A 20,114-nucleotide genomic window follows, 5' to 3' on the forward strand; every position below is an offset into this window, starting at 1 on the left:
ATGCTTCCGATTGGCTGCTGCCCGATCCGCAGCCCCCGGGCAGCTGCTGCTGGGGGTCTCACCAGGCGGGCTGCAGCCGGAGCAGGACACACCGCAACGCCAGCAGGCGTCCAGCGGTGCTCGGTGTCTGTCGGCGTTTGCAGTTCAGACAGACAAATTGAATCCCAATTGCCGGCGATTTCCACCACCTGCTATTTCTCCTCTGTTTTCCTGGATGGATTTGACAGCGCTTTCTTTCCCCCCACAGAGTTGGAAAGCAAAATGCTCAGCTGCCTCTTGGCCATCTCCGCTTCCTTCCACAGCTCCAGCCTTGTCCCTCTTTCTCTCCCCTTTACTTTGCACCAGGTTCTCCCTCCTCCTTTCCCAGGCAGGTCGCAGCAGAGACATTTCACCGACGTGTCACCGACGTGGCCATACACAGTGTGACACTGCTCATCTGTCTCTGTGGGCTGGCTGGGAACGGGGCTCTTCTGCCTCCTCAGATGGAAAGGGCATACTGCCAGCATCTTTAGCCTGGCTGTCCACCGACTTCATCTTCCTCCTCTTTGCGGTCCCCTCTGCCCTGCTCTTCCTGCTGGAAGATGTGTCCTGCTCTCCTGTCATGCCCCTGATGTATGTGAGATTCCTTTACCTGGTGTCAGCGTTCTCCTGCTACTGGGTGCTCTTCTGGATGACAGCCATCAGCGCCAAAAAGGACATGGAAAAGCTCTGCAAGCTCTGCTGCCGCTGTGACCTTCCCAATCCCATGATGTGGGTGCTGTGGGGTGCTCAATGCTTGACCTTCTTCGTTCCCATCATTCTCATTCCCACAGTGGCTTCCCTGTGCCCGTCTCACGAGCAGGAGCACTGCCGGGTGGCTCTCATCTCCATGTTCTCCGTTACCCTGCTCCTCTTTGCTGCACCCGTGGTCATTACCCGCATAATAATCCACACGTTCCGCTGTGTCCCGGTCTTTCCCATTGTTTCCCGGTCTGTCCCGCTCTGTCCCGCGGGGAGGCGGGGCCTGACCCGCGCCACGCCCCCTACGCGCGCGCTCCGCATGGGTCACGTGGTTTCCCGCGCGTCACGTGATCGGGGCGGGGGCCGCCGGGAAGCGCCAGGCGGGACGGGGCCGGGATCGGGGTCGGGGTCGGGACCGGGCCCAGCGCAGCCCCGGCCAAGCCGCGGCCCTGCCCGAACCCTGCGAGCCGCCAGCCCGGCGCCGGCCCGCCATGGAGCGCCGGGACCCCTCCGGATCGGTCGCCCGCTTGGCAGCCGCCCTCCCCTCCCTCCCCCGGGCCGGGTCCGCCCCCCGCCCCTCGGCACTCCGTGACTCGTCGGCGGCTCCTCGGCTCCTCCATCGTTCGCCGGTGGCGGCAGCCAAGAGATAGTCCGGGCCTAGCGGAGCGGCCAGCACAGGTGAGCGCGGCCGGGCCTGGCCTCCCGCCGGCACCGGGGCGGCGCCGGGGCCGCGCCGTCCCCGCCCCGGGCACTCCCGGGACATCCCGGCCGCCCCCTGGGCGGCAGCGGCGGGCCCGAGGGCGGCATCGGCCGCTGCGGGCGCAGCTCCCGCCGGGACCCGCGGCTTTCCCCGCGCTCGCGCCCCGCGGTGGGGGACACCCCGGGAGGGCGGGGGTCCCTCCCCGGGCAGCGCAACCCGGGGCATTCCCTGGAACGGGGACTCGGGGCGGGCTCGGGGCCGGCGGGGCCGCTGCGCTGCCCTCCCCGCTGATGGATTGAATCCTGTTCCGGTCATTGGCTTTGTCAGGGCTTTGTTCCTTCCCCTTTGCTCTCCCGGTTTGGCGCCGGAGCCGCTCCGGGATGGAGCGGGCCGGCACCGGCACGGGCTGCGGGGCTCTGGGGGCGGCCGGCGGCTCTGGGCGGCTTCGCGGGGCTGCCGTGCTCGGGGAATTGGCTTCGGGCGGCTGCTGCCGTAGGTCAGTGAGGGAAGAGTCGCGGGTCCGGACACAATCCCGTCCCGGAGTGAGCGGGTGGCTGTTGCGTAAAGCCTCATCCTTGGGGGGGTTGTGTTGGACTTTGTAAAAGTCACTTAACGTTCCTGGGCTCTGGGCTGACTTTTTTCCTTTTTTGCCATTTTTCAATGAGCAAAACAAAGCGAGAAAGTGTTGAGAGGTGTAAGCCGGGTATCCGGTGCATTCAGTGCTGTGCCTGTGATTCTCTTTGGGAGATGAGCAAGTGGTTCAGTGGATTTTGGGGGAGAACTGAGTGCTTGTGCCAAAGCTCGCTCACAGCCTGGGCAGATGCTGTACAGTGGAAAGGGAAAAGGGGCAGGTGTGGGACCCAGTGCCCCCTCCAGCTCATCTCTCGCCTTATTACGGCCTTGTTTGGTCATTTTCTCAGGAGTGCCGGTGCTTTGAAGCATTCCCGTGTTCCCAGTGCTGGCAGGCAGGTGCCCACCTGCCCCTGTGGGACTGCCCAGGCCCTTCCTCAGTGCCAGTCTTTGGAATGAGCTGGTTCTGCTGGGGCCTGTGTGTTCATTTGTCACCTGGGCTCCCTCCCAGCTACTGAACTCCTCTCAGGTGTATTCCTAGTTCCTGACATTCCTTTAAAACTACCGAATTCTTCTCTCAGGTCCCTGGCAAATGGGGCTTTGCAGCCTGGGGGAGTTCTTGCAAAACGGGGTCTAGTGAAGCGCTCTGCAGGAGTGGTTGTGCACCTGAGCGGTCATTTAGTTGTCTCCTCTAATGAGGGAAACGTGATTAAACTCCTGGCGCTGTGCTGCTGTTGTGTGTCGGCCTCGAGGTGTGAGACAGTCCCGGTGTCACACTGGAGTTGCTTAGTGGCTGTGCTGAGACTGGGACAGGTCTTGTTGGTCAGGAGCAAAAGGGAAAATTTATCTTTTGGCTTGCTTAATATCTTGGCTTTATTAATGTATCAATGTCAATTTTTGTCATTTGCTGCCTCCTGCACAGTGTGTTTGCAGCTCTGTGTGAGAGCAGACTCTCCCCTGTTGGGGAGTGAGACAATCCTGGAATATCCTGAGCTGGAAGGGACCCACAGGGATCACCCAGTCCCACCCCCGTCCCTGCCCAGACCTCCCAACAACCCCAGCCTGAGCATCTCTGGCAGCACTGTCCAAACGCTCCTGGAGCTCTGGCAGCCTCGGGGCCGTGCCCATTCCCTGGGGAGCCTGGGCAGTGCCCAGCAGTCTCTGGGGGAAGAGCCTTTCCCTGATCTCAGCCTGAGCCTGCTCCAGCTGCTCCCTGGGTCCTGTCCCTGTCCCAGGGAGCGGAGATCAGAGCTGTAGGCCCCGATGTGTTCTGACCTCACACTTCTCTACCAGAACAAACCCAGTGCCCTCAGCAGCTCTTTCATGGTCCTTCCACACCCTTCCCCATCCCCATGTCCCTTCTTTGGATGCTGTCAGATTTTTATCTTTTTTATATTGTGGCGCCCAAAAGTGCCCCCAGGACTCCAGTACAGTTTAACAGCAATGAAAGAAAAGAGTAGATTTCAACTTTGATCTCAAAAGCTGTCTCAGGCCCCTGATACTGCCTCAAAATGCCTTTGCAGTTCTTGCTTTATAACTTGTGTCAAACGCGGAGAGAGTGAGACTGAGCCCCTGGGGTCAGTTTCTGTGTGAGAAGCCACACAGCAAGCCAGAAATCTTTGCTCCAGATCACCAGAAATTTACAGTATTGAGGGCGGAAATACTGAGAGTTGAGTCTTGGGAGCTGAGCCAGGAAAGCAGCACCTCTGCCATGGGCAGATTTGGCACATGGAGAGAGCTCGAGTAGCTTCCAAGAGGTCCCAGCAATGTGTGTGTGGAGCTGGGAGGAGCATGAGTTGCGGTGTCGTGTTTGGAGTCCCCCTGGGTGAGGATGTAGGAATAGACTGGAGTTTTTGGTGACTGAGGTTTCTCTTCTGGTTTTGGCCACATCATTTCGGTTTGTTACTCGCCTGTGGTCTGTTCTACAGGCCTATTTCCTTTCTCTCCTACTATGGTGTCACAGTTATCTTCAGCAGAGGCTCAGCAATAACTAAACTTGAGCTTAGATACTTAAACTTCAGTTCAGAGTAGATACACGGAAGAAATCCTTCACTGTGAGGGTGGGCAGGTCCTGGCACAGGGTGCCCAGAGCAGCTGTGGCTGCCCCTGGATCCCTGGCAGTGTCCAAGGCCAGGCTGGGCACTGGGGGCTTGGAGCAGCGTGGGACAGTGGAAAGTGTCCCTGCCCTTGGCAGGGGTGGCACTGGATGGGCTTTAAGGTCCCTTCCCACCAAGACCTCGTCCTGTGGGGTTGCTGCTTTCAACACCCTTGTTGTTCCTGCGGACACAGCTCAAGGTGGGTCTGAGAGAGACAAACTCTGCTTTTGGGGGTTTGTGTTGATGAGGAGGGGAGGGGAGGTCACTGCTCTGCTTATTTTAACTGCTGTGGCAGAGCCAGGAGCCCAAGGCAGGACAAGGGCAAAGCAAACCTCTCCGAGCTCTTGGGTTCTCTTCATTCCCAGATATTCTGATTCCTGCCCAAGTCCAAGTTCATTGTGCTGTGCAGGATGCGAGTTTAATCAGGTTTTAGTGCTGGTTTAGCTGAGTATTTCTAGGGCTTGAGGATGAAGCCAAATGCTCTGCATTGAAAAAGTGATGGATGTTCAGCACAAGATTCTCTTCAGGAACTGGCACGAAAAGTGGTTGCTGAAGCTGAGGGAGGAGCAATTCACAGCTTGGCTGGAAGAGGGAGAAGTGCTCACTGCTGGTCTGTCCCTTCATCCTCATGAGTGAGTCTGGGAGCTCCCGAGATCGGCCAGGCTGCAATTTCAGATAGTTTAGATGGTCTGGCCTTGAAAAATTCATATTTTGGTGCCTGGAGCAAAAGCTGAAGGTGGCAGGAAGTGGCAGCAGTGGCAGGGAACTGAAGTGACACCACCCTGAGCTCAGAACTAATTTTGGTTGTGACCTTGAGCAGTCCCTGGGCCACACCAGAGCTTTTTGTGTCACCTGCTTTGGGAGGTTCTTCCTTGCCCGTGGAGAAGTTGGGTCTCGCACAGGTCTGCTGCGGAGCACCTGTGCCACCATCTTTAAAGAGCCACACTGGAGGTGTCAGTGAGCCCCTCAGTGCCTGCCCAGCCTAGAGCAGGGCTGGGAGGGCAGGGGGCTCAGGGAGTGCTCATTCCTGGTGGTGTTGGAGCTCTGAGCCCAGCCCTGAGCTGGGTTTGTGGCTCTGAGGGCACGGGGAGTGTCCGGAGCAGGCCTGGCCTGGGCAGAGTAGGAACTCCTGGAGTAACTCCTGAGTAACCCACACCTTCCACACGAGAGGGAGGCACTCCCAGAGTCAGGCGCTGTCTCCTCAGAGGTGCTTTGGGGTTTAATTCTGTTCTCACAGTGACTCCTCTCACCTGGGAACCCCGTGGTTACCTACAGAGGGCCTGAGGCCTTAGGGATATAAATATGGACAGGAGGGATTGGAATCTGCCTATCAGGGAATCTTCCCCTTGCCCACAGGAGAGTGTGCAGAACTCTTCTGTGTGATGATAATGTTTTCATACTTTAGGTGTGAAAATAAAAAATGGGAGAAATCTCGTTTTTCTGGCAGCACACAAAGAACTTTCTTCTGTGTCAGCACTAAAACTCTGTGAGGGGATGAACACCTGGGAATCTGAAAGACACATACTGGGAAAGCATCAATATGAATGGATTTTTCTGCTTCTTTTTGCACTTGAAAGAAAGGTGAAAGTTACAGGCTGAGTCAAGCTTTTACCCTTTATTTCAATCAATTCAGTTATTGCTAAATATGGCTACACACAGGTAGCCCAGGTGACAGAGCTGCCTCCAGCTGCTCCTTGGCCCCAGTGTCCCACGCGGGATGCTTGAGTTATCCACTGAGAGACCCTTGAGACTGGAGCACAGGTAAATCTGCCTGTCTGAAGGGCAGGATTGTGTCCTAAGTCCCTCCTCATTCCTTCCTTTCGTCAGGCCCCAGCTGTGGCTGGGCCCACCATTGTGGCTTGGGTGGCAGTGGCACGTTGGAAAGCCCTGGGGGTGCCAGCTGGGGGTGAGAGCTCGGGGTGCCAGCCCAGGCTCCACCAGCACTTGGCCCACACTGGGGCACAGATTGAGAGATGAACTCTTGGAAGCTTGTCCTGAGGAGGATGAGTGGTACCTGCTGGCGAAATTCGGTGCTTTCACAGAGCTGTGATAAACCCCAAAGTCTTAGACTGCCAACCTACAGCCTCTGCACCGTCACGTTCCCCAGTTGCATTTTGTATTGGAATTTTACCTGCTCCCACCTGCGTCCTCCTGCTGGCAGTGCCAGCAGCCCACGTGCTGCCTCTCCTGAGAGCAAGTTCCTGCCTGTTTCCTCTCCCAGCCCCAGCTCTTGCTTCCCTCTGGCAGAGGCAGCTTTAGGTGCAATATCCTCATGTTTCTGGGAGTGGGTTTTGGAATAAACCTACACACGGGATGTCCATGGGTTGCTGCTATGGATTCTGTGAAAGGTGACCAGGAAAAGCAAGTTCAGAGTTACTCAGGGGATCCTCTGATTCCTGCCCATCTCATGGAGCTGGTCAGGGTGAAACTACTACTCCCATGCTTTTTATTTTCCTCCTCTTAGTGCTGTTTTTTCCCCAGGTTAAGTCAGTGTTGGAGCAGCCCTTGTGGGTTTATCTATAATGAGCAGTGGTTGTGTCTGCACACGGAGATAGCAGATTCCAGCTGTAGTGTGCAAACGTCGGTGCTTTGTGCCTTAGTGCACACCCACATTTGTCAGCTGACAGGGCTGATGCGGTGAGAAAACCTCGCACTCTCCAATAACCTGAGCACAGGCACTTCCTGCATTGTTACATTTAACCAAAGCTCTGATAAAAAATACTACATTAATTTTTCTAATGGAGACCAGATTCCGCATTATCATAATTTACGTTTTTGGATTCTCTTTGATTGACTCTGGTGGGAAGGGAGGTGAATCAGTATCTTGTACTTTAGGGAAAGATCTAGGGGAGAATTGAATTGTACTTCCTTGGAATTCACATCACCCCCCCTTAGTCGGAGATGTTGATCTTGAGAACAACAAGCAGAGAACAGCCCAGGAAGGGCTGAACGTGACAAAACAGTGCAGAGCATACAGAAATCCTCTTTGCTGTGTTCATCATTCTGTCTTCATCTTGGATTGTTTCCACCCTTCTCCTCCACCTGGAAGTCACAAACATCCTGCAGTGGCAGGTACTCTGGGTTCTTCTGGCAGGAGTAGTCTAAGAAGAGCTTTTGCTGGGAGCAGCTCTGACCTTGCTGAAATGACTGCTGAAACCTCCCCTGACTCTTGCAGTGCCAGAATTTCACGGTGGCCGTGGTGAGGCAGGGACTGAGCCTGGTTCATTGTCCCCAGAGCTCGGGTAGTACAGGACAGTCAGGCCAGTAAAGCCCCTGCTCAGGGCTGGGAATGAGATCCTGGCCAGCTTTCCCTCTCTGCCCCTCTCTGCAGTCCTGCTGGGCTATGTCATGCTACCATGTTACAGCATTGTTCCATGTCTTTTTTTTTTTTTTTTTTTTTTTTTTTTAGGAAGTAATGCCGGATATTGGCAGTCAAGGGCGATGGAGCGAGGTGAGCTGTGACCGGTGGACAGAATGAGTTGTTACGGCCTCGGTCTCAATTTTTGGTGCAGCTCTAAGCATCCGTTGTTGTGTGTTTTAGGTGGTCCACTTGCAGGATGTCCTGGCCCTGGATGCTGGAGGGTGCAAGCCTAAGGTATAGGTGTGGTGTACTTCAGTTGGAGCAGGGAGGCTGTGGTTTCACAGTCTCTCAGCATGTTTCGTGTGTTTTTGCTTTGCTTCTCTGCAGGTGCTGCTGCCGCCCTGGGCGTGCCAAGGGACAGAGGCGAGCAGGTGAGTTGCATTTAGGTGAGGTGGCTGATAGGCCAGCGGTCTATGGCAGCGTGCTGAGCGTGTCCCTTTTCATTGTGCAGGTTTGTCCTGGCCACCTCCAGAGTCAGATCAAGATCTGAGGTGAGCTGGGGCAGTGGTGTGGAGTAGCCCGGGGATGCTCTTCTTGAGGGCAACAGTGATGTTTTCTGTTTTGTTGTCTTACGTACCGTGAGCAGGTGTGGAGCTGAAGCTTGGAGAGAGCAGGTAAGCGCTGAGCCTCGGCAGTTTCGAGGGAGGGGGCCTTGCGGAAGGGGTCTCTTTTGGCGTGTGTTGTCAGAGGCTGAATTTTCTCGTTGTTCTCCATCTTTTGCAGCTGCCAAAGCGGACCGTGGGGAACGTATTGACGTCTGAGGTGCTGATGCATTTTTCCTGTCAAGGATGGATTTTGTCCGTTTGTCTTCAGAAAGCTAAGTGTTGGGAGCAATGGTTGGGAGAAGGGAAAGACCTTTGGAGTTCCAGGAGGCAACTGGAAGTTAGCTTAGAGGAGAGGGCTGTTGTGGGAGGGCCCCTTGGAAGTAAAGGGAGAGGGTTTCTCCTCAGCATCACCTGAGCCTTTGCTGGGCAGGGCAGTTCCCACCCATCTCTGTCATCGGCCTTTGAGTCTCGACGTCATCGTGGATCTTTTTGCCCGAGGAGCTCGCCTTCGGGTCTGGCACGATTGCCACGGTCTCCATTTTACCTACTCGCTGGCATAGCTGCCCGTGGGCATCTTGGCCACTTGCTGGTTGGTCACGTTTTGCAACGTCACTTCAGCCTTTGATGGCAGAGTCCTTCCCTAGGGATCCCTTTGTATCACCTGGCAGTCATTGCCTCCTTCTCTAGGCCTGCTGAGCTTCTCAAGCATCCTCTTAGCAGCTTTGGCACTGGCTTCTTGGAAGGAGTTACGTTTCACTGTCGCGTGCTGTTGCCATAGAGCCTTCTTTCCTTTGGCATCGCCAGCCTCTGGCTCATCTTGCTCTAGCAATCTTGTGCCCATTGCTGGGCAGGTTCAGCTCGTGTCTGTGTTATGTCATTTGTGTCTGTGTTCTGTAGTTTGTGTCCATCCTCTCCTGTGTCACAGGGCTTTGTTACATCTCGGTGCTTTATCGGCCTCGTTCTGGGCCGTAGCGGCAGCGGGGATCTCTGCTCGCGTACTTTCCCGGATCGGGCTCATTCCGGCATCTTTACAGTTTTGCTTTTGGAGAGCAGAAGAAGTACACAAGATGTTCTCATCCATCTTCCTTCTCACTTTTGGTAGTATCTTTTTTTCATGGGCCATGGACTTCTCAATGAAGTGTATTAGACCCTCCTCACTGTGGTAGTTCCATAGGTTCCATTGCCTCAAAGCATATCAGGTCTAGAATTTATCTTCTGGAGAGTTATCTCAAGTCCTCGTGTCATCTTTGCTTCTATTTGGTGTGCTTACACTTGGAGCTACCCTGCCCTGGCACGCAGAGTCATGGCTGGGTTGAACAGTTGTAAAACTTTGTGGTTCATTTCTTGTCTGTGGGCTTTTGTGTAGAAAACTTATGGGCCTGGTGTATGGGGATAACTCCGAGCTGTCAGCTACTTGTAGACTGCCTCATGTTGTCTTGCAGGTCCCCAAGGCCGATTCCGATCCCTGCAGTCACCGATGCTACCGCTTTTCCCAGAATCTGCCCTTCCACGTCAGGGAGCAGCAGTTGGAAGATGTGTTGAAGCGTCTTCATCAGTGGAGTGTTGTGAGTAAGGGCTGCAGTCAGTGTGTAAGCTGAAGAAGGGGCGTCGGTCCGTGAGAGTGTGTGTCTGTCTGTGTCTGCGTGTGTCAGTCTGTGAGAGCGTGTGTGTTGACTGGTTCTAACCTTGTGTGTTTGATTTTTGCCTTTCAGTTTTTTCAACTGATTTTTAACTTTATAATAAGAAAACAGCCAGCTGTGAGGTTTTTTTTTCCCCCATCTGGGTTTTGTTTTTCCTTGGTCCCTTCCTGTCTGTGAGGCGATGTTCATCGCCAAGGTTTGGGTGCAGCCAAACAAACAGCCTCCCTAACAGGGTGGAGAGTACACAGTGGAGGTTAGGAATACAGGGAAAAAGTGCACCAGCCCTTACACCACCCCTAACAGCACCATTTTCCCCCCACCAGCAGCACAATGCAGCAACCCTGGAACCCTCACTGCAGCACAGCTCAGTAACCCTGGTGCTGGGATAACCCTGGAACCCTCAGAGGAGGCCAAGCCCCACACCAAAAAGGTAGGGATGACATCTGCAGGCTGGAGAGTGACAAGTACGGGTTGGGGGCTGGGGCATGTAGAGCAGGAGTGAGGGGTTCCAGGCAGCAATAGCAGTGAGGGGTATAAAGTAGAGTGGGTTAAAGGTTAGGGGATAAAGGGACAAAAGTCAGGGCAAAGGTTGGGGGGTCAGGGAATCAAAGGTCAAAGTCCAGGGGTCAAAGGTCAAGGTGGTCAATGTCAAAGCACAGAGGTCACATGTAGAAGGTTGGGGCAAAGGTCACAGGGCTCAGGGGGGGTCAAAGGTCATGGGGTCAGGTGTCATGGGTCAAAAGGTAAGGGTCAAAGGGCTAAGGTTGGGGGTGTCAAAGGTCAGGGCTCAAGGTGTAAAGGTGGATGGTCAGGGGTCAGGGATCAAAGGTCGGGTTGTCAAGGAATGGGTCAAGGGGTCAAAGGTCAGGGGGTAAAAGGTCAAGGCTCGGGCTCAGGATTAGAGGTTCCAGCATGATTTTCCATGGTGGTTCCCAGTGTGGGGACACGGGGTGTGGAGTCAGTGGCGCCGGGGGCGGGCAGGAGCCCCGTGGGCAGTGGCCGGCAGCGGCGGGGACGCCTCCGTATGGGTCGCGCCCCTCCACTGCCAGCAGAAGCCCCCCTGTGCCATGCGGTGCCCGGCCGCGCTCCTTGCCCTCCCCGCCGCTGCCTTCCCGCACTCCCACCGCACCCTCTGCTCCCCTCCAGCCCAGGGAAATGCAGGAAAACACAAAATCATCGAGGTGGAACAGTCACCGGAGCTGCCCGAGCCATCCCCCCGCCTGAAGGCGGCAGCTGCCCAGAGCCAGGGGCACCCAGCAGGATGCAGCTCCTCTTTCCCAGGAGCCGGAGGCAGGGTTTCCCAGGCAGGGGGAGCAGGGAGAATTTCAGCTCCCAGCAGCTCTCTGTGAGTGCTGGATAGACTCTGGGCTGAGCCAGGTGGGAGGTGTGGGTGGTGTTCATGTCCCCAGGAGCTGCTCAAATCCACCTTAAACTCCTGGAATGGTCTGTGCTGGGAAGAACCTTACAGACCATTCTGTTCAGCCCCTTGCCATGGTCAGGGACACCTTCCTGGGGTGTCTGTGCCAGAGTGGTGGAATGGGCAGGACTTTCTCCCTGAGCCCAGTCCCGGGCAAGATTGGAGTTCCCATGGGAAGAAGCCTGTGAGCTGCATTTCCGGAGCTGGGAGCCTCCATGCCTGGGAGTGTTTCCAGTACTGCTCTTTGGTTTTTTCCATAACTGGGCATGATGTTTCTCCCCAGAGCAAGGTGGTTTTCCCTGGATTGTTGGGGTTACACACTGGCTGTTTGACAGCTCTGTTGTCTCTTTCTCCTGAATGGAAGAGCGAGGAATGGGGGATGCTCCCGACTGTCACAGGGATGTGGGAACAGCCCAGTTCCAGTGAGGAATGTGACGCCCAGCTCGTGGCGTGTGCCCTGAGATGGTCTTTGCTGTTGTTTTGTCTTTAGAGCCTGTTGGAGTGCTGGCCTGGATTTGGGAGGAGCCAAGTAGCCTGGAGCAGTGAGGTTTTTCCTGTCAGAAATCCATGCTGGGGATGTTTTCCCTGGCTGTCCCAAGGGGAAGGAACAGCTCTGGAGTTTTTGCAACCACAGGCTGGGGATGCATCCCCTGAAAACCAGTTCAGGATCGTTCATCTGACTCTGTCCCTGACCTGTGGCTTCCAGGGAGCCTTCTGGTCTTCTGGATATTCCCAGGAGAGGATATTCCACCACCTGACTTTTAAGCCAGGAATTCCAAACCCAGTAAGTCGGTCACATTCTATGGGAGCTGCCCCAATGGTGGGATGGCAGAGGGCACACCCCACGCTGCTGTTTGGGACATTCCCGACTGGAACGGGAGCCAGCTGGGCATTTTGGAGCGCTGAGGCCACAAGAGCAGCCTTGAGTGGCATTCCCAGGCAATGCTGAGGCATCCCATGGCTGTGGCACGTGGCAACACATGCCTGATGTGGAGCAGAGAGAGGAAGGGAGAAATTCTGAGTTGATGGGAGGAATGGAACTGGGCTTTCCAGAATGGAATTGGTATAGCTGCTGATGGTATCATGGAATCATGGGGTGGCTTGGAAGGGACACAAAGACCCTCTGGGCTCTGTTATCCCATCCCGTGGCAAAGAACACGTCCAAAACTGCCTCCTCACCCTCATGGAATGGCAGTGGGTGTTGGGAGCTCTGGCAGGAGCACCTGGAGACCAGGTAAGAATAGCAATGGCATTGTTTTGGCTGCTGCTGGATGTGGTTTTCTCTTTTCAAGATGTTCCTCTGATTGATGTTTTCACAGTAGCTTGCTAGGCCTCATTTGAGGATAATTCCAAGAATTTTGAAGTAGTTGGAAAAGAATGAGGAAAAAAGGTGAACCTGATCAATTTCTAGTAATTCTGAACTTCTCTTGCAGCACCATTACAGGGGAAAGCTGGTGAAAGGATAAAGATGCAGAGGAACATGTGTTGTAAACCCCCCCTGCCTCCCTGACAAAGCAAACCTTTCTGCAATCCCAGTAAATTTCTTGGAGAAACTGTGGGATCATAAGGTTTCCTAGGAAAGGAAAACTAAGGACAGAGATGAGGAAATAGGCTTCCAATTAATAATGATTTGATGGAGGTAGGAATGATTCTTGTATGTTTGATGCACCCCTTTTTATTCCTGGGATAATTTAAAATGATTTCTTTAAAAAATCATTTCGATTTGGGAATTCAGATTAGAGAGGAAACGATGCAAAATAAACGCAGGGAGAGATCACAGACTCATCCTGGAATGGCAGAATAGTTTGGGTGGGAAGGGACCTTAAGGATCACCTCATTCCATCCACAGGGTGCTCCAAGCTGCGGCCAGCCTGGCCTTGAACACTTCCAGGGATGGGGCAGCCACGATTTCCCTGGGTTTACGGGCACAAGAGGAAATTTTCAGCAGGAACTGAGGGGTTTCCCTTGCTCTGCCTGGCCCTAGCAGGGCTTTGGGAGGCAGAGGGTGTGGGAACAGGAGCTTTGTCCACTGCCTTGAGGGGGAGTCTCTGATGTCCCAAAACCCAGCAGAGCAAGTGGTTGTGGTTTAACGTCCCGTTCAAAGGAGATGCCAGGCCAGGAACGGGAATGGACTGCAGAGCAGGGATGGTGCCCAGCAGAGGGGTGACTGTCCAGGGGGTCCCAGCAGTCCATCCCTGCTGCCGAGGTTTGGGATGAGCAGGCTGGTGAGTGTCCCTGTGCTTGCTCTGCAGGATGAGGAAGCCAGGCCTGCTGAGGAGGAAGATGAGGAAGTGTGTGAGGATGGAGACAGCGGCCACCAAAGACTGGGGAAGGCACAGATCCAGGTAGGAGACGTTGCCTTGTGAGGAGAGGGACTTGTCTGTCCCGTTGGAATTTGGGGCGTGAGGCCAGTGGAACAAAGGGTTTGATTCCATTTTCTTACTCGGGTTTTCACGTGCCTTAAGAGAGCTTTGCGAAAATGTCATTATCCCTGATTGAATCTCTGAAAAACAGGGATTGAAGCTTTCAGAAGGGGCCCAACCCTGCCTGCATGTATCCAAGTGCAGCCCCCACTCCCTGTTTTTGTGTACAGCTGGGATGAGACCTCAGCTGCTGCTACTTGCCAGCTCACAAGTTGTGTAGCTCAGAGCCTCAGCCATGAAGGGCCAGGCTGTGTTTAAAACAGCCCAAGGTGCCAGAGAGCTGGAGTAATTTCCTAGCAGGTAACTTGACTTGGAAGCTGCATTCTAAAATTTGTCTACATTTAATTTATGTCCCACATGGAGACATCTAGAGAAGCAGAGGTGGGGTGTTCCTAAGAAAAGAACATCTAAATTCTTTGGTGGTAGAGGGCTTAAAATTAAAGTCTGAGTGGAGGTGCCTTTAGGACACTTCCATGCCAGTATCTGAATGGAATTTAAATGAAGTAGCCAAATCCTGACAAGCTTGTATGAACTCCAAAGCCTCTGCAAGTGTTTCACAGCCAGGGAAGGAGAGTCTCTCCCCAAAACCTGGCTGCTGGTTTGTTTGGCCAGGCATAGGAATAATTGCGTATTCCCTGGGGCTGTCCTTATGGGGAGAGGTTTACTTATGTGCCCTGGGTTTATTCAGTGCATCTTCAAAGTGATGGAAACTGATTGCATTGAAATGCTAGGGGTGCCAAATGTTTTCCCCAGCCAGAGCTCGGAGCCAGCCCAGTGGGAAGGGGTTTAGTGGCCATTTTCCTGCTCCCTTGGGCAGCAGCACTGGAGCACTCGCACCCAACCGTGCCCGAGGTGCCAAGTACTGGCAGGAGGCAAAGCCAGGGCCTGGGCAGTAGGAGCTTGCAGTGCTCCTGGAAGCGCAGACCTGGAGCTGTGGGTTAGACCTCCCAGGAGCTGCTGCCTCACTCAAACCTTGTTTAAAGCTCAGCATCCCTCCTGCTCCCTTGGAATGATTGTTGCTTCTGTTGTTGCTCTTTCCTGATACATTATGATTATTATTGTAAATTCCCACTCCATTTCTTCCATAGCCCTTTGCTTCCCAGAGGTGGTGCTTTAAGCAAGCCCCTCCAGCCTGGGAAGGTGCTTTTGGCTCCAGACTCATTCCCAGTCCCCATGAGCAGCTGGACCTGTGCTGTCCCCAGCAGGTGCCTTTCCTTCCTTCCCTGCTGCACTTTGGCTTTTTGAGGGCTCTCTAGGGGGCTGAGGGAGAAGTTCTTTGTCATTCCAGGGCAGCATAAGCCCTGATCCCACTAAAAGCAGGAGGAATCATTTAATCCTTGTTTTTGGATACACCTTTGGTGTTTTCTCTCTTTTGCTGACATTGTGTGGTAAAGCAGCAGCTCCCTGGAATAATTTTTATTTGTAAAACAATGAATTCCCTGCTGGAATCCCAGTCCCAGCCCCCCACATCAAGGTGCAGTTTAAGGCCTTACACCCTGACCAGGACAAGTTCCTGTCCTTAGACATGGAAAACAGGGGAAAACTCAGACTGGATTGGAGCCAGCATCCAGAATGGGGAGAGTGAGGCAGTGTGCTTGGCACAGGCTGGGGCTGGTACAGGGGGTGTTCCCCGTAGGATGACACCCGTGTGGAGCAGATCCTTCTCTTCCTTTGTCCGAAGTCCGATGGCAAAGGACTGAAGAACCCACAAGTGGGGCCTGGAAGGAAAACAGTTCTGTTAAAATTAGGCAAAGAATGCACTAAGAAAAAATGGACATCCTTTTTATGTATGAAAGTAAGTAGGGGAAATATGTTGAAAAAGAGCTCTTTTATTTGGTGCCACCTCATTTTTTTAATGGATAAAACCCTCTAGTGAGCAATCAGAACAGGAGTGGGAAAGCCAGGAGCCTTTGACTTCCACAGTGGACTTAATTTCCATGCTTAATTTCAACAATTTCTTCTCTCTCTCAGGACAGGAAAACCCACTTAACTTGTCCCATCTTTGCCAAAAGCTTTGGTGTTTGAGCAGCCAAACCCAATGGGCTCTGGCCCCACCAGCCTGTACTGGAGGGCCCCTGGTCCTGCCTGTGGTGTGGGATGAATCCCCAATTGTCCCCAGAGGGGGCTGCCCTGGTCCCTGCAGTGCCCAGCACCTGAGACACAGAGAGAGCCCTGTCCAAAGGGGCTCCTTGTCAGGAATGTGGCAGCAGCCCCAGGAGCAGGCTGGAGGTGAGAACTGGGGCTGTGTTTGAGACTGACCAGGTCAGCTCAGTGTTTACCTGTGGGAGGAGTTTGGCCTCCCAAGCCGAGTTGAAGCGGGATCAGGGTGACAGATGCTGCATTTTGGGCACCCTGAGAGTTTCTCTCCCCCTTGGAGATTTCCTGCGGGGATGGGGCAGGGCAGGGAGCAGAATTAACCCTGCACCTCCCGTGGGCACTGCTGTGCCATCAGCCTGTGGGAATTTGCTGCTGCCGCTGCCACCCCACCTGGGGGCTGCGTGCTCCTGGCAGCCCTTCCCAGCCCCACACCCGAGCTCCAGCGCTGCCTCCAGGCTGTGTTGGGAGCGTTTGTTGGCAATGTGCCTCATCCCTGGGAGTATCCTTTCGTTCCAGAGTGGATGGACAGAGCTTCTGGGCTTGTCAGCTTCAGAGTTCGATTGCAAAAGTCACTGCAGGGAAGAATGACAAGGAGGTTTGTCAGAGTGGTGCTGTCAGACCCCACCTGCCAGTCAGTGCTTTGGGTTGGAGGTTGTTGTGTATTGGCCCTGCAGGGAATGAATGTCCCCTTCCCACCTCAGCCCAGCAGATGCCAAGGGCTCTTCCTGGAGTACTTATTCTTTGCTTCCCTTTGGGATAATGTAATCTGCACCCTTCCATGAGCAATTCCTTGGCTTCTCCTGGAGAAAACCCCACGGCAGAGGCAGTCTGCAAAGGAGCCCAGAGCTGTGCTTGGAGCAGAGAGTGCTGAGAGCTGCGTGTGCCTCTGCTGCCCCAGGCTGGCAATATCCCCATGGAACAGACTGGGCAAATGGGATTAGAGGGAGCACAATCCCTTCCTGGAAGAGGTTTTCTCCTGTGCAGATCAGGCACGGGGCAGGAAGGGAACTTTGGAAATCAGCTGATTTCCCCCAGAAAGCATCACTCACATCAGCATGGATGACATGACCTGTGCCCACCACTCACGATGCACCCGGCCAAAATCAAGAGCAAAGGTTGGTTTGGGTGTGAGCACTTGAAATAACTTTGAAAGAGAAGCAATCACCTTTTGCTGCTTCTTTCTTTCTTGCAGATGCTGGGATTGCCTCTGTGGACATGTGCTGAGCTCTCCCTGCAGGGAACTGTCAGGCCTTAACAGCTGTGAGGTTGTGTTCTTCTCAGTGGGGAACTGGAAATAATTATTAATTAATTGATTGCAGAAATGTTTTCTGAACCTTTCCCCTTTCCTGGTAGATCTTCTCTCTCTGCCTCTGAATTTACAGCTGTTCCCTGGTGTCATTGGCCCTGCCTGAATTCCTTGCAGCTCCTCACTGGGAAAACCTGGGATAACTTCGAGGGGACAGAGGAGACATTTTTAGCTGAAAACCTGGGGTGACTGAGAGGGGACACAAGAATTGTTTGTGTAGGAAAATGTGAGGGGATGTCGAGGGGAGCGAGGTGGCATTTTTGAGGGAAAAGCTGAGGTGATGTTTAGGGGAGAGAATGCACATTTTTGGGGTGGAAGAGAGTTAATATTGTACAGGAAGGAAAAACTGGGGGGTAAAACTTGATGTAATCTGTAGGGGACAGAATGAATATTTTGGAGCAAAAATGAGGTACTCAGTAGTAGACAAAGAAGGAAAATTTTGGGAGGCCAAACTTGACAAAGTCTCAAGAGCAGAGAATGAACACTTTGAGGGAAAAATGAGGTGATGAGTACTGAGCATGTGGGGAAAATTTGGGGGCTAAATCTGAGCTAATCTCTAGGGAAGAGCATGAACACACTGAGGTAACATGAGGGAATCAGTTGTGGGCAGATAGGGAAACTTGTGTAAAAATGATATTAAATAAGCTGTAGAAAGAACATTTTGAGGTAAAAATGAGGTAAGCAGTAGTAGACAGATGGAAAACTTTGGGGGTAAATCTTGATAGAAGCTACATGGTAGAAAGGAAATAAATATTGAAGGAAGAATGAGGGAATCAGTAGTGGACAGGTAGGGGAATTTTGGGGGGTCAAACTTGAAATAATCTAAAGGTTGAGAATGAATCTTTTTAGGTAAAAATGAGGTAATAAGTTGTGGACAGGTAAGGAAAATTTTGGGGGTTAAACTTGAGGTAATCTCTAGGGAGAGTGTGACCACTGACATAAACTGAGGCAGTCACTGGGGCTAGGCAAGGAAATTTCGGGTGTAAAACTTGGGAAGATCTGTAGGGCAAAGAATGAACATATTGAGGAAGCAATGAGGTGATCAGTAGTCAAGATGAGGTAGAATGTGGGGGGCAAACCCTGAGGTAATTATGTAGGAACCATAAGTGGTTTTGAGAAAAAATCTGAGCTAATTTGTAGGGGACAGAATGAACATTTTGGGGGTAAGACACATAACCTGCATGGTTTTGGTTTTAAAATCTAGTCAGTGTACAGGGGACAAAATAGACATTTTGGTAATAAAATCCGAGTTCATCTGTAGAAGAAAGAACTCGTGTTTTGAGGTAAAAAGGAGGTGATCAGAATTGGGCAGGTAGGGAAAACTGAGGGGGTAAAATGTGAGGTCATCTCTAGGACAGGGCAGGAACATCCTGAGGTAAACTGAGGGAATTGCTGTGGACAGGTGGGTAAATCTGGGGGGTAAAACTTGAGGGAATCTCCATGGTAGAAAATGAGTATTTGGAGGTAAAAATAAAGTACTCAGTGGTGGAGACGTACGGAAAATTTTGGGGGTAAAATCTGAGGTGATCTGTAGCAGAGAGAATGCACTTGATGGGGTAAACTGAGGTAATCGGTTATGGACAGGTAGGGAAGTTCGGAGGGGTAAAAATTGAAAGCATCTGTAGGGCAAAGAATGAAAAGATTGAGGTGGAAATGAGGAAAGAGGTAGTGGACAGGTGGGGAAAGTTTTGGGGGCAAATCTTGTGGTAATCTCCAGAGCAGAGAAAGAATGCTTCCTTGTAAAAAATGAGGAACTCAGAAGGAGACAGATGGGGACATTTTGGGGGTAAAATCTCAGGTCATCTCAAGGTGAGGGAAGGACTATGTTGAGGTAAACTCAGGACTCACTGTGTCCTCCTTCCTTGGCAGCAGCTGGCAGGGAAGGGAGAAGAGGCCTCGGGCTGGAGAGGGGCAGGAGAAAGGCACTGTGGGCAAAGGCACCTCCCTGGCATCCCCAGGGCACCTGTGGGGAACACAGTGGACACTTTGGGAGCAAAGGGAGGCGATAGCATTCTCCCTTTGGGGGATGCTGGCATTTGGATCATTCCATCCATTTGCCTGCTGAAATTTCCCAGCCCAGGGGCTTTGGCTGCCAGGGCAGCACAAAGATTGTTCCCTGTGTGGTGCCCAGATTTGGGGTTCAGCTTTGCTAGTTCAGATGAATTCTACCCAAAGCCCTGAATTCCCTGCTGAATTGCCACTGGAATAGCCTCCCAGTGCCTCCTGGAGCATGGATATTCCCATGCAGAGCTGCCTATTTAACACCAGGTGTGTCAGGAACCAGCAGAGCTTCCAGGGAAGCTCAGCAGGGTCAGGGCAAGGACAGCTTCATGTTCCATAGAATTTGCTGTTTGTAACCCTCATCCCCCAGCCCCCCCATGTCCCTGGGGGCACCTGACAGAGTTCCCTGGAATTCAGCTGCCTGCACCCCCCGAGCTGGAGCTCCAGGTGATATTTTAAAGCAGGAGAAGGCGCTGGCTGGACACGCTCCCAGCCCGTGCTGAGGCAGCCCCTGTGCCCTTCTCTCCCTGCAGGAGCTGATTTCATTCCAGAGCCTCAGGAGTGGCCTCTGCAAGTTCTTTTCCCCTCGGGAAAGGGATGCACATCCCCGCCTTCAGGGCGCCTGCAGTGGGAGCCACCTGGGAAAGCTTTCCATCAGTTGTGCAGTTCCAGCTAGCTCCCCAAAATCTCCCAACTCAATCCAAAGCGATTTCTCTGACTCTGACCTTTCATTTGAAGGCATCTCTGAGGGCATTGCTTGGCATTTCATTGCTGTGGGGGAAGCTTGCCTTGGCTTTAACGCTGCTGAGGGATGATACCCTCAGGCTGGGAGGGAAGGCATTTTGGGTGGCTGGGACATAGCTGGCAGGTGTGTGGGAGGTCAGCACCGGGAATTGCTGTCTGAGCCCCTCTGCAAACAGCCCGTGCTGACATTCCCCAGTGCCAGCTGTTCCTTGGGGTATTTTTGGGGTGTCAGTGGGGTCTGTCGGGGCTGAAGCATCTCCGGGTGCTTGTTCAGAGCGGCCCCTGGCCAAGGGGCCACGGGCAGCCCTTTATCCATGTCCATCCCAGTGCTGCTTAGGCAGCCCAGTGCCCATTCCTGGGATGCGTGTTCGGCACGCTGCATGCCACGGGCAGGACACTGCAGGCACAGCTCCTCTCTGCAAATCCAAAGCACAAGAGCTGCTGCTTCCCTTCCTGGGGCTCCCGGCCTTCTCCCTCCCCCCATTCCCTGCCAG

At 53.4% G+C, this 20,114-nt stretch overlaps 2 protein-coding genes across 4 annotated transcripts in view; one reads left to right on the forward strand and one right to left on the reverse strand.

The window, feature by feature from the left end:
• LOC116438886 lies at nucleotides 1-18,585 on the forward strand. Its single transcript, XM_032097901.1, is given in 14 exon segments — nucleotides 1-135; nucleotides 228-472; nucleotides 474-522; nucleotides 524-1,398; nucleotides 7,496-7,537; nucleotides 7,628-7,681; nucleotides 7,775-7,818; nucleotides 7,899-8,061; nucleotides 9,435-9,557; nucleotides 9,956-10,062; nucleotides 11,540-11,833; nucleotides 12,483-12,688; nucleotides 13,302-13,394; nucleotides 16,762-18,585. Coding segments are annotated over 4 exon segments (1,218 nt in total). The 3' UTR covers nucleotides 1,313-1,398; nucleotides 7,496-7,537; nucleotides 7,628-7,681; nucleotides 7,775-7,818; nucleotides 7,899-8,061; nucleotides 9,435-9,557; nucleotides 9,956-10,062; nucleotides 11,540-11,833; nucleotides 12,483-12,688; nucleotides 13,302-13,394; nucleotides 16,762-18,585.
• The window catches only part of LOC116438887, a 13,628-nt gene continuing 8,387 nt past the window's right edge, over nucleotides 14,874-20,114 (reverse strand). Inside the window, exon 4 of one of the 3 annotated variants that reach the window (XM_032097904.1) lies at nucleotides 14,874-15,190. The gene's annotated coding sequence lies outside the window, so the exon portion shown is untranslated. Of the gene's footprint in view, nucleotides 16,858-20,114 lie in introns of all 3 variants that reach the window. The other 2 variants (XM_032097903.1, XM_032097902.1) reach the window with 2 other exon arrangements.

Source organism: Corvus moneduloides, unplaced genomic scaffold, assembly GCF_009650955.1.
Source record: "Corvus moneduloides isolate bCorMon1 unplaced genomic scaffold, bCorMon1.pri scaffold_146_arrow_ctg1, whole genome shotgun sequence".
In the NCBI taxonomy this organism is placed as follows: Eukaryota; Metazoa; Chordata; class Aves; order Passeriformes; family Corvidae; genus Corvus; species Corvus moneduloides.